The 13,725-nt window shown below is 43.0% G+C and overlaps 1 protein-coding gene across 1 annotated transcript in view; it reads right to left on the reverse strand.

Annotated features, from left to right (window-relative positions):
• GNS (glucosamine (N-acetyl)-6-sulfatase) overlaps positions 1-13,725 on the reverse strand; it is a 43,134-nt gene that overhangs the window by 14,027 nt on the left and 15,382 nt on the right. Inside the window, exons 4-8 of the mRNA XM_063447064.1 lie at positions 6,161-6,226; positions 3,233-3,331; positions 2,239-2,406; positions 1,629-1,711; positions 772-890 (exon numbers count right to left, since the gene is read on the reverse strand). Coding sequence (XP_063303134.1) covers positions 772-890; positions 1,629-1,711; positions 2,239-2,406; positions 3,233-3,331; positions 6,161-6,226 — 535 coding nt within the window. The remainder of the gene's footprint in view (positions 1-771; positions 891-1,628; positions 1,712-2,238; positions 2,407-3,232; positions 3,332-6,160; positions 6,227-13,725) is intronic.

Below are 13,725 nucleotides of genomic sequence, written 5' to 3' on the forward strand. Positions count from 1 at the left end.
TTATATATATATAATCCCTATATACCCTTAGAACAGGGTTTATTCATTAAATATCCAACTGACGTGATAACTGAACTACAAACTTTAGTCCAGAATGGCGAATTTGGAAAAAAAAATATTCCAACACAACGTTAGTCGTAGTTTGACTAAAGGAACCCAAACATGTATTCCTGACCCTATAGTGTTAGAACCCACCATCTAGCCCCTCTGACCCCCACTTGCGTCCCTAAATATAGCAACATTGTATCTTTACTCCAGTCTGCTGCTGCTGGCTTTGCCCCTGATCTGCCTGCTTGGCTGACATCATCAGAAGTGGGGTTCTGAGCCAATCACAATGCTTTCACATAGGAGGGCATAGGATTGGCTGAGACTGTCAAAGAGGCAGATCAGGGGCACAGCCAGCACAAGTCAAACACAGCCCTGGCCAATCAGCATCTCCTCAGAGAGATGAATTGAATCAATGCATCTATATGAGGAAAGTTCAGTGTCTACATGCAGAGGGTGGAGACACTGACTGTCAGTAACATTAAGCAGCACTGCCCCAGGAAGCACCTCTAGCAGCCATCTGAGGAGTGGCCAGTGGAGTTATTACTAGGCTTTCTCTCTGAAAACACAGTGCAAAAAGCCTGAAGGGAATGTTTCTACTCACCAGAATGAATTGCAAAAGGCTGTAGTTGTTCTGGTGACTATAGTGTCCCTCTAATTGCCATTTAGTAAATAAACCACAAGATATTTAACTGCTAGGGAATATGAACTTGGTTAAATTCCTACCTGTATGATATCCATTGTCTGACGTGAAGAATACATATGTGTTATTCAGCTCATCACGAGTCTCAAGCTCCTTCAAGAGCTTCTCTACAAGGTCATCAACAGAGAGAAGGGTCTGCCATCTATATCGGACATCATAATTATGTTTGAAGGGGAAGAAGACAAAACATGCAATCTTTAATGCCAACCATGAGCTTTTAGCTTCATTAATTCTATGATCAGTAGTCAAAACAGTCTGAAGTGCCTTTATCTACCTATGAACATTTATCTTGATAGGTGTATGTCTAGGGGTAAAAAAAGTGTTTATTTTCATTTTCATTTTCGGCCCTTGGAAATGGTTTGGAAAAAAAATAAACACCTGATAAAGACACATCATGAGTAATTACTCATGATGTGTCTTTATCAGGTGTTTATTTTTTTTCCAAACCATTTCCAAGGGCCGAAAATTAAGATTCAAAGGATTGGATATTACTTAAAATTATTACGTAAGTTTATCTATACACTAGAAGGGCAGGGGTTTTGGAAACCCCAGGTCTTACAGGCACTAAGCGGTCTCAATTCAGCATTCTAAATACGGCTTGTTTGCAGGCTGTCCCCTGTGCCCGGAATGTCCTCCGCTTATATCAAACGGTTCTTAAACGTTTCAGCGTTAAATCATACTAATAGCTAGAGTCTTAGAACTCTAGGCATTGCAGCAAACTGTAGTGGTCATGTTACTTAGAGTGACCCTTTAATGCCTGTCTAATGCAGTTCAGCAAGTGAATGTCAATTAGAAACTCCCCATTGCCATATAACCAAACATGGTGAAACCCTATTACACACAGAACATGAAACACAGCCGCATTCATGTGAAGTCCTACCTCTTCCGAAATGCATTATCTAAGAATTGCATAGATGTGTTGGACATTGGTGTCTTGGCCTGTCTGATCAACCAATGCTTGTCCTGAAACAACAAACAGAATACAAGCATGACTTAGCAGCATAGAAACACCGTGTTGTGTTTATAAGTATATTTTATGCTATGGTTGTCCCAAAGTCATTATAAGGAAAATTACAGAGCCGTACAATGCACAGAGCACTAGATACGAAATACAATGTACATTTGACAGGCGGTGAGAACAGCCTAGGAAGTAGATGACACCTGTTGACAAATCCCAGCCAATCCAATCATTTTCAATGGGGGGTGCTGAGCATATCTTACAAATCTCTGCTTAGCATTGCTTCATGGGATTTGTATCTCAGAAATTGGCTCCATCGGTTTCAAAATATTAATGGAACTGATGTACAGATTGATAACAGTCACATGGGACATACGGAGGTGGTGGGCTTACAGCCACAGTGAGTTTTCACAAATTAAGGCATTTATACGTAACTAGGACAACGGGACAAATGACCTCTCACAACATAAGCTATACAAGTATCATAAGCTTGAATGGTGCTTGGAGGGTTCGATAAATATAGTCACATTACCTTGCCGTGAACATTGAAATTGCTGGTCCTGGGAGCGCTGACATTAAGGAACTCTTTCTCATACTGCGGAGCCGCTGTCCATGGGGAGTGCGGGGCTGGTGTTGAAACCATCATGAAAAAAGGCTCATAATTTGATTTGTAATTCAAGAAGTCCAAAGAAACATTGGCCTGTGAATTAAAGATGAAATACATCAGAGCCAACCTCCTATGCAATAAATAGGCAAAGTGATAACAAGGGCCCAATTTAGGGGCAAAGTGATAGCAGATACCTCAAGGCCACTATTGGCTTGCTAGAAGCTTTATTGGATTTAAAAAAAAAAAAAAAAAAATTAAAGTTGCTTGCAGGTGCTATACCAGAGAAATCCTGGAGGTTGTTTAAGACTTGTTTGCACAGTAGAAGATAATGTTTGCATATAAGAAAGATGATATCACAGGAGGAACATATTTCTGCTAACCTTGCACAACGTGTCACCAGATGGTGAACAAGTATTAACTAGATGAGGGGCAGTTACATAGTCATATAGGCTCAAGTTCAGTCCCTCACACATCCGTTTTAGATGTTGATCCAAAGGAAAGTAAAAAAAAAAAAAAAAAACAGTTTAAATGCATTCCGGTTTAGAACAAACGAAGAAAGAAGAAAGAAATCCTTCTCAACCCCAGAGTGGCAGTCCGAGGTCTCCTTCGATCAAGAAGCTGCCACTGCTATTTGGTGCTCTATAACCAATGCATAGGTGGTCATAGCACACATACGTTTTTTAAGGAGACTGGCAGGACTTAAATGTGTTCACAGTAAGTTTACAGCAGTGGGCCAAAAATTTGCGCTTTACAGACTATCCTCACATGAGGGACATCTGTCACAATTAAATACGGTACACGTTTTTCTGCTGATGAAAAGGGATTGAGAGCATGGGCATTGTTGGAGATGCCCCTTTATTGTTTAGAACAGGTATTTTGCTTCTATTTTGTGATCTAAATTAAACAATATTTTTCTTACCAGGACATCCGTCAAGTAATCCAGGCTATAGTTTCCCCCGTGATGTTGAGCTTTGCCATTCTTTGACAGAGTGTAGTTATAATACTTGGAATTTTTCTCCTATGAAAATAATTTGTTACATTTTAAAACATAAATTTCAGATTTTTTGCATGATAATACCAAATGGACATTCTAGTGTGAAGTGTGTAAGATGGCCATCGCGGACACGGAAAATGGCATGGCTAGCAAGTCAAAAAGGCTCTCTCGCTATCTCATAATTTATGAATATTTTGTTTCAGGCAAACTAGTCCCTACATTTTTTTTAAAGGGCCATTAACATTATAGCCCATTGTAGTGGTTATGGTGCGGTCACTCAGTTTGACAAAACTGCAGGCTCTTACCAACACCCATATTCTGTCTCTCCCTGATAATAAATGTATTTTCCACATTATTAAGTGTGATTCTGTCCAACCAGGACATCAATGACAGCTCAATGCTCTCAGTTTCTAAGCCATACTTGCGATGTGTTCATATTTGGTAATATGGAAGCGCAGTTTCACTGTAGGGACTCCTATGGGTTATGGGTGACTGGGAGATATCCAGTTCGGTCAACTAAGGTGTAAATAACCAGGGGCGCAGTTCCCATAAACTGATTGCGCCATAACCTCTACAATAAGCTGAAGTAGTTATGGTGTTTAGAATATTCCTTTACAGGAAAGCAGCCAGCTGACACCCTCAGCCAATCACAGCCACCAATTGCTGCTAAAGGTTTCTTCATTAGATATAGCAGCACAGAGGGTACGGGCTGCTGGGGACTAGTCTAGACACCAAACACTATAAACACTGCAATGAGATGAAGCCGTTACAGTGCCCCTTTAAGTGCAGGGGCATTAAATGTGTGATTTAAAAAAATTAAAAAATCCAAATCTGCAATAATACTTTTCATAAATAAAAACGTTTACCAAACTAATTTTACCCATCATGTAGGAAGCAGTTAAACCTTGAAATCTGCCCTTTTACGATGCAAAGCCTAATACAATAAGACTTTTTTTAAATTATGTCATTGTGCAGTGGGACTTTAGCAGTACACCTGATTCAGGACTTCACTTACACGTTAATAGGAACACTTGCTAGATGTTAACGTAATGACATTCCATCTGTTTAGCTATCTGTTAAACAAATACCTCCGAGGTTACATTGCGACAGCTGGGTATTTCCAGATCACTAAAATGTTTGGCTTGGACCTAAAGTGGACTTTAATTAGATTTTGTCGCCCAGTGTTTGAGAAAAGGTGGGCCTGCTGGGCAGTGGCGGCTCTAGACTTGGCGAGGCCTTAGGCGACACTCATACATGAGGCCCCCCACTAACACCATTATTGAGAAAATAGCAGTTGATTTGTGTGTCTAAGAAGCTGTAGATTATGCTGGGTAATACATCGTAACAGTGATCCATTAGGAAAAATAAACATTTACCGGTAATATTTTGTAACCTATGTTTTTTTTGTTTAAGTTTTAATTGTTCTAATCCTTTAGTTTAAAAGATATTTTTTTTAAATTACTTCAACAGCAATAATGACATCAATGGAACTATTTTCAGAGGGTGACGGTCAGTGTTCCTTCTGTAAGCAGTGCATATCAGACTGCTGACAGTGTACCAAGCAGATACACAGAGCAGCTACCAATGCGGCTTGTGAAATGCTCAAAAAACAAAAAACAAAAACACACAATAGCTCACTATGTAGAGACTAATTCTATAAGTTTCATAGCAACCACATTAACACTATGCATAAACATTTACCTTCGGTACACTAATCTTTCCCTACCAAACTTTGGATTACTTGTGCACGTTTACATGCATAGTATCACTATCAAGTTTTTCAACCAAAGTTTTGGGAATACACCAGGGAATTGTATATTTAAGACCAAAACGATTAAAATGTAAACATAGCTAATTAATAGAATTTTTCCAATTCAGCCATTTTGTGCTAAATTTGAAAGTCCTGTATGAATATCTTACAATTTAGTGAATAATTCTGCATGTTTTTTTTTTTTTTTTTTTGTCTTCATAATTAAAGAGATCTGCCCAGATTTTGTCTTTTTGGGATTTTTTTTAATGTCCATTTAAAAATGCTCACAGTAAAATTAACATCAGAAGACTACAGCACATAATAAAAAAAATTAAAAAAAAAAAAAGTAATATTAGCGAATAAACACTATTATTAATTAAGTCCAAAACCTTCTCAAGTCCAAAACCACTCATTCATAGCCCCTGCTAAAATGAAAATAAATAAAATCACTGTTTAGTAGATACTCCCCATATGAAAACATGCATACATTTAAAATTATGCATTTTTTTCATTAGGGTATATCTAAAACCAGCATGCAAAAGGTATATATATCTGTTGTCTGCTGCATTTGCTGCCCTCCCCTTCTTACCCAGCCTAGACTTTCGGTTCCTGTCCAATAAAGGCGACACACTTTTCACACTTAAAGCAGTTCAGCAAGCTAGGGTGCTTTAGGGAAAAACAAATACTTAAATAGAAATGGTGCAGTGTGTCACGACTTGTGTACTGCAATCCTTAGATAATCATATATCACTTCATATATAAAAAAAACAAAAAAAAACGGTGTCATCGTGACAATCCGATGTGTAAAGTGCTTTAGGGGTCCAGAGTGTCCCTTTAAGATAGGAATAATCCAAACTTAACGAGGGGTTAAGCAGACATAAGATGTAAAGCTGTATGTTTCTGACTATACTAAAAAAAAATTTTTACAAAATAAAAAACACACACACACACACACACACACACACACACAAAAAAAGGAAAATTTTGGAAATTTTCCATTCAACAGTCCAAAAGCTTTTCTTTTTACAAGGGATTCGCACCATGATTCTGTGGCCTAATGGCTAGCACAACATTGCACAAACTGGTCTGGAAAATCTACTTACCAGAGCATACCAATAACTCCAGCCTGGGGGCACATGAGCGATCCCTCCAGCATCTTCTGCTCCATACTATATAAAACAGGAAACACAAAATGGCTTCATGCACAGCACATAAATGCTCACTATATACTAACACACTACAAACCTTCCATTATTTATTTATACAGATTGACAGCTGTTCATCTTTACATACAGTGCCATGCAAAGTATTCACCCCCCTTGGCATTTTTTGTGTTTTGTTGCCTCACAACCTGGAAAATTAACATGGATTGCTTGAGGATTTGCATCATTTAATTTACAGAACATGCCCACAACTTTGAAGATTTTTTTTTTTTTAATTGTGAAGCAAACAAATAGGACAAAATAACAGAAAAGTAAATGTGTATAACTATTCACCCCCCCTAAAGTCAATACTTTGTAGAGCCACCTTTTGCGGCAATCACAGCTCCAAGTCGCTTTGGATAAGTCTCTATGAGCTTGCCACATCTTACCACTGGGATTTCTGCCCATGCCCATTCCTCCTTGCAAAACTGTGGTGGAATCTCGGTAAAAATAAATTTAGTAGGCCGAGATTACCACGTGGCATGTGTACGATGCTGACGTATCGATCAGTTGGTTGCACGAGGCAAGATACGATCAGTAGTGTACGGAGCATGTGCAAGAATACAGGATATAGTATTCCCCTCCTCCATTGTGCTGGACAAGCCATGCGGTCAAACAGGAAGTTAATTCTTATTTGTGTTGATTGGTTAAGAGAATGTGCGGGTGGAGCTTAATATGGGAGGAGTTATGTGCCTATATAAGGAGCCTGCACTATTGTCCGGGGCTCAGAACTTGTTGTATTTTGGTGACGCTAGTCCCTCTGAGTCCCGATCGGTGATCCAATAAAGAATCTCTTCCTTCCTGAAGAAACCTGTGTCCATCTCTCTGTGCTTGGCTTCCGTCAGTTTCTCCGGTATCATTTGGTGCATTGGCCGGGAAGCTCATCGTTCAACGGTAGCTGAGAGGCAGAGGCGTGAGACGGTCTATCTTTGCCCACGTTCTCTACGGCTGCACCCCTGAACTTCTGCGTGGACCTCCCTTCGTCTCGGCGCCACTGGTCCGTTGTCCAGGAGATCATCGGCCTCTACGTGAGAAGTGCCCCCGTCGATGAGTGTGAACTCAGGTTCAGGAACGAGGAGGTAAGACAACTGCTGTTTTAGACGGCAGAACCCACTAGGGGTATACCGATTGTGCGGTAGGCCCAAAGGGGTTTAAATCTGTGTATCTGCCCCCTCTGTCGGAGGGAAGGAGCGAAGGCGCACCGCTCGATCGAACGCTCTTTAGTCAGACCGTTTGATTTTGTTAGTCAGGCGGGGCTCTGGTGTAAATAGCCCTAGCCGGACACCGGTGTCTTGTCTAGACTAGCGTTCTAGGGTGTATATTTTGTTCGCTAGGTCGGAGGGACCGGGAGACTAAGCGGCGTCTGTGTAAATTCGGTTCGCTAGCTCTCAACCTATCTGGGCTAAGTGGGAAGGCGTGTAAATTTGGAACCCACTAGACTTTTGATAGTTATCGACTAAGAGGAGTCTGTGTAAATTCGGTCCTCTAGCTCGCTGTATGTGGTGATTGGGCAGTGTGGCTAACCAAAACGGGTGTATATAGTTTTAGGTAGTCCATTCAAGGTACTGGCCAATAGTTTAGTTGGGAATTGTAAATGTGATAAAGATTGTTTAGTAAAGTGTATATCTTGTTAGATAGCGCGAGCTCAGCCGTCTAGCGAGAGTGTTAATAGTGTGTTGCTGTATTATAGTGCACGGTACCATAACCCTGTATATTTACTGACACTGTATATAAGTACTAATCACTGTCGTCTATTGCATGTTTAACACCATAACCACTAATAATTGTATTGTGACCTTAACTTGTGCTTTGACCTATGCTAACCGTACTGTAACCGCTATTTGTAAAAGACGATGTTACTGGGGTGTGTTATAGACGGGTAATTCACATATAGAGAATTATAGCGTGGGTGACTGTATAGTTTCGCCAAAGGGCATAATATTGATTATCCAGTGACTGGTGTAACAGCTGTGTGTGTACGGGAATTCCCTGAGTGTTTATTGTATTATTGTGTACGTTTCACTTGGTAACCGTACCACGTGGTGCTGTTGCCAGAGGAAACGGGTGTGACTGTTGAATAGTACGCGTGTATAGTATTCGTTGTCGACGACGTTCCATTGTTAAGTATGGGTGCGTCGCAGTCAACGATTCCGGATCCCTTAGGTTGTATGGTGAAGAATTTTAAAAAGGGATTTAAAACTTGTGATTTTGGGGTTAAAATGTCTCCTGTACGTTTGGTCACTTTGTGTACTAGGGAGTGGCCTACTTTGGTTGCGGCATGGCCGCCACGTGGCAGTTTGGATCCAACTCTGGTACAGCGCTTACACGTGGCTGTATCGGGTAGGCCTGAACTTTACGGCCAGTTTCCTTATATTGATTGTTGGAGACAGGTCGTAAATGACTCGCCAAAATGGATTCAGACATGCCACGAAGAGCAATGTCGCCTCATGGTGGCTAGGACTTGTTTGTCCACTAGGACTGGTGTTAGGCCCATTTTGGACACGCCCCCTGAGTCCGAGATCCCTTTGCCGCCCCCTTACTTTCCTTTAAGAGGAAGTGACGCAAATGCAGGAAGTCCTGCACCCCTCCCCTCATTGCCCTCATCCACTTCCGCTTCCTCCTCCAGTACAGAATCCACCCCCTCTCGTACTAAATCTCCCCTTCCGGAACCAGAGCCAACCCCCATTAGATCCGAATATCCTGATTTGGCGCCACTTCAGACTTCCGGTCAAGCTTCTTCTAGCTCGACCCGAAGTGTTTTATTTACTACCTTTTCCCAAAACCAAGCTCCCACATCCCCATGCCCTATCTCTCCCCGACTGGAACCCATGACTGACGCCCCTCTACGTAGCCCCATACAAACCCGACAACCAGGGCCGGCCTTAGGGGTGTGCGAGCTGTGCGGCCGCACAGGGCGCCATGGAGCAGGGGGCGCCGTGGATTTAAAAAAAAAAAAAAAAAAATTATTTTTTTTTTTTTTTTAAATTTGCAGCGGGGGCGGAGCTTACCGTGCGGCGGGGGCGGAGCTAAAAGCGCCGGAAAACTGCTGCAGGGGAAGCAGGAAGGAGTCCCTGCTTCCCCACCAAACAGTCACCAGGAGCTGCACTGCCTCCACAATGAACTCCACAGGTAACTGTGGGATTGTCAGGTGAGTGTGACTCTCTGCCTGTCTGTATTACTGTCTGTGTGTGTGTGTGTATGACTGTCTGCCTCTGTGTGTCTGTGTGTATGACTCTCTGCCTGTGTGTGTGTGTCTGTGTATGACTGTCTGCCTGTGTGTGTGTGTCTGTGTATGACTGTCAGCCTGTGTGTGTGTGTCTGTGTATGACTGTCTGCCTGTGTGTGTGTGTGTCTGTGTGTGTGTGTGTGTATATGACTGTCTGCCTCTGTGTGTGTCTGTGTGTATGACTGTCTGCCTCTGTGTGTGTCTGTGTGTATTACTGTCTGCCTCTGTGTATGTCTGTGTGTATTACTGTCTGTGTGTATGACTGACTGTCTGCCTGTGTGTGTGTGTGTGTGAGACTGTCTGCCTGTGTGTGTGTGTGTGTGTGTGTGTGTATGACTGTCTGCCACTGTGTGGCTGTGTGTATTACTGTCTGCCTCTGTGTGTGTGTCTGTGTGTATGACTGTCTGCCTCTGTGTGTATGACTGTCTACCTCTGTGTGTGTGATTGTGTGTATGACTGCCTCTGTGTGTATGGCTGTCTGCCTCTGTGTGTCTGTGTGTATGGCTGTCTGCCTGTGTGTGTCTGTGTGTATGACTGTCTGCGTGTTTGTCTGTGTGTATGACTGTCTGCGTGTTTGTCTGTGTGTATTACTGTCTGCCTCTGTGTGTGTCTGTGTGTATTACTGTCTGTGTCTGTGTGTATGACTGACTGTCTGCCTGTGTGTGTCTGTGTGTGTGTGTGTGTGTGAGACTGTCTGCCTTTGTGTGTCTGTGTGTGTGTGTATGACTGTCTGCCTGTGTGTGTCTGTATGACTGTCTGCCTGTGTGTGTGTGTGTGTGTGTGTGTGTGTGTGTGTGTGGGTGGATGTCTTCCTGTGTGTGTGTATGGCCGTCTGACTCTGTGTGTGTGTGTGTGTGTGTGTGTCACATACAACCAATACACGCATATCACACACTGTTAATACACCCATTACAAATATCACACATAGCATACATATCACACACAGTCATCACACCTACTATCACATACACAGACAACACAAACATTACAGCATACATGGATGACGGGGGGGGGGCGCTGTGAAGATTTTTCGCACAGGGCGTCAAAATGCCTAAGGCCGGCCCTGCCGACAACTGACCGGTACCCAACAATTAAGACATTACCAGATGCCTCTTCGCCTGAATCCCGGGTCAGCCTATATCGATGCCGCAGGTCAAATGGCACATGCTGACCCAGTCTTCGTATATGTCCCATTCACTACAACCGATCTCTTAAACTGGAAGACCCACAATTCCTCGTATACCGAGAAACCACAAGCTATGACTGATCTGTTCACCTCAATAGTACAGACACATAACCCGACATGGGCTGATTGCCAGCAGTTATTAATGACTTTGTTTAACAATGAGGAAAGGACAAGAATAAATCAAGCGGCCATTAAAGCGCTAGAGGATAAAGCCCGTACTTTGAACCAAGCCAATCCAGCAGCATGGGCCGCAACACATTATCCCAACACCGATCCCGACTGGAATGTAAACGGTGCTGATATGGTCCAACTCAGAGCCTATAGAGACGCTATAATTGCTGGCATGAAAGCCGGAGGAAAGAAAGCTATTAATATGTCGAAGACAGTTGAGGTGATTCAGAAAAGCGATGAAGCGCCCAGTGTCTTTTATGACCGATTATTGGAGGCATACCGCTTGTATACCCCCTTTAATCCGGAAGACGCAGATAATTCCCGAATGGTGAACTCCGCCTTTGTCAGCCAAGCTTACGGAGATATTAAGCGCAAGCTACAAAAGTTAGAAGGGTTTGCAGGTATGTCAATCACCCAACTAATGGAGGTAGCGAATAAGGTGTATATGAATAGGGAAACAGAAAGTAAGAAAGAGGAAGAGCGCAAGATGCGTAGAAAGGCAGATATGCTAGCGGTAGCGATCGCAGGCGTAGATAGACGGGGCCCAGATAGAGGCGATAGTAAGTGGAATGAGGAACCTCTAAGTAGAAATCAGTGCGCATACTGTAAGGAAGAAGGGCATTGGAGAAATGAGTGTCCGCGAAGAGAACAGTCAGAGAGACAGACCTAGGGCAGGCTACGGAAACTTTAGAGGCAGAGCGAGAGGTAGAGGAGGCCCCGGAGGGAGTAATGGTAATAGAGGGAGTAATGGGAACAGAGGAAGTGTTAGGGAAGACAGGTATTTTCCAGCAGCGCAAAGGTCCCGCGATAGAGAAGGTAGGGACTTTGTAGGATTGGCTGACACGGTCATGGAGGACTATTGATACCGACCGGGCTCCATCCCCCTTGGTCGAGCGGAGCCTATGGTCGATGTATCAATAGGGGGAAAAAGGAGTGCGTTCATGATGGACACTGGTGCTGAACATTCAGTGGTGACTAATCTAGTTGCTCCTCCATCTGGAAGGACTATTACTGTGATAGGAGCAACTGGAAGAAGTGCTGAAAAACCGGTTCTTAAAAGTCGACTCTGTACATTGGGAGGCCACGTAGTAAAACATCAATTCCTTTATATGCCTGAATGTCCAGTCCAATTGCTGGGACGTGATATGCTATCTAAATTACAAGCGCAGATTACGTTCCTACCAAATGGAACAACATCTTTAAAGTTTAATGGACCTTCAGGTATTATGACATTATCCGTACCAAAGGAAGAAGAGTGGCGACTTTATACAGTGTTGACTAGCCAAAACCCTAGGAGTGATGAGTCCTTATTCAACATACCAGGAGTTTGGGCAGAGAACAACCCACCAGGACTGGCCCGCAATATTCCACCTATTAAAATTGAACTAAAACTTGGGGTTTATCCAGTGAGCCTAAGACAATACCACATCCCGCAGAAGGCTAAGAAGAACATCCAATCTTATCTGGATAAGTTCATACGGTATGGTATCCTAAAATTCTGTACTTCCCCCTGGAACACCCCATTGCTGCCTGTTCAAAAGCCCGGTACAGATGAGTATCGACCTGTGCAGGACTTGAGAGCAGTCAATGATGCGGTTGTTAGTATACATCCAGTTGTACCCAATCCATATAACCTGCTTGCTTTAATTCCGGGCGGGGCTACTTACTTCACAGTCTTAGATCTCAAAGGTGCCTTCTTTTGCCTCCGAATTGCCGCAGAAAGTCAATGTATCTTCGCTTTCCAATGGGAAAACGCTGTAACGGGCTCAAAATGCCAAATGACCTGGACAAGACTGCCCCAAGGGTTTAAAAATTCACCTACCCTATTTGGTTCAGCTCTAAGTCAAGATCTACTGGATTTCGAGTCCATCCCAGGAGAGTGTGTATTGTTACAATATGTAGATGACTTGCTGATAGCAGCAGTTACAAAAGAAATATGTCAGCAAGCGACGCACGATCTACTACACATTCTCTGGAAGGCAGGATACAAGGTGTCTAGAAAGAAGGCTCAGTTGTGTTTGCCAACTGTCAAATATCTGGGATTCCATATCTCTGAAGGTCAAAGAATTATGGGGCCAGAGAGAAAAGAAGCTGTCTGCCAAATACCGATACCCAAGAATAGAAGACAAGTGCGAGAATTCTTGGGGGCAGCGGGCTTCTGTAGGATATGGATTCCCAGCTACGCGATACTGGCAAAACCTCTGTATGTAGCTATCAAAGGTACAGAGCACGACCCCTTCTTATGGACACAAGAACAACAAACGGCATTTGAAGATGTGAAGAAGGCTTTGATGAGTGCCCCAGCATTAGGTCTACCTGATCACACACGACCATTCTACCTGTATGTACATGAGCAAAGAAGAATGGCTGTGGGAGTATTGACACAGTACTTGGGATCATGGCAAAGACCTGTTGCCTACATGTCTAAGCAATTGGATGCAGTGGCCAGCGGACTTCCACCTTGTCTAAGAGCCGTAGCTGCAGCCGCCCTGCTAGTAGCTGAAGCCGATAAACTCACTCTGGGTCAAGAACTTTATGTACGAGTCCCACATGCAGTACAGACGTTGTTGGATTACAAAGGAAATCATTGGTTTAGTAACAGCCGTATGACCAAGTATCAAGCAATGTTGTGTGAAAACCCAAGAGTGCATTTAGAGACTGTAAACACCTTAAATCCAGCTACCCTTTTGCCACAACCTACTGAAAGTCAACATGATTGTTTGGAAGTAATGGATGAAGTATTTTCAAGTAGACCAGATCTTCGTGATTTTCCCATCCAGAACCCTGATGTTCAATATTACACCGACGGCAGTAGTTATGTGAAAGAAGGGATCCGCTATGCAGGATATGCAGTAACAACAATAGACAAGGTGATAGAAGCTC

This window comes from Pelobates fuscus, chromosome 3, assembly GCF_036172605.1.
Source record: "Pelobates fuscus isolate aPelFus1 chromosome 3, aPelFus1.pri, whole genome shotgun sequence".
Taxonomy (NCBI): Eukaryota; Metazoa; Chordata; class Amphibia; order Anura; family Pelobatidae; genus Pelobates; species Pelobates fuscus.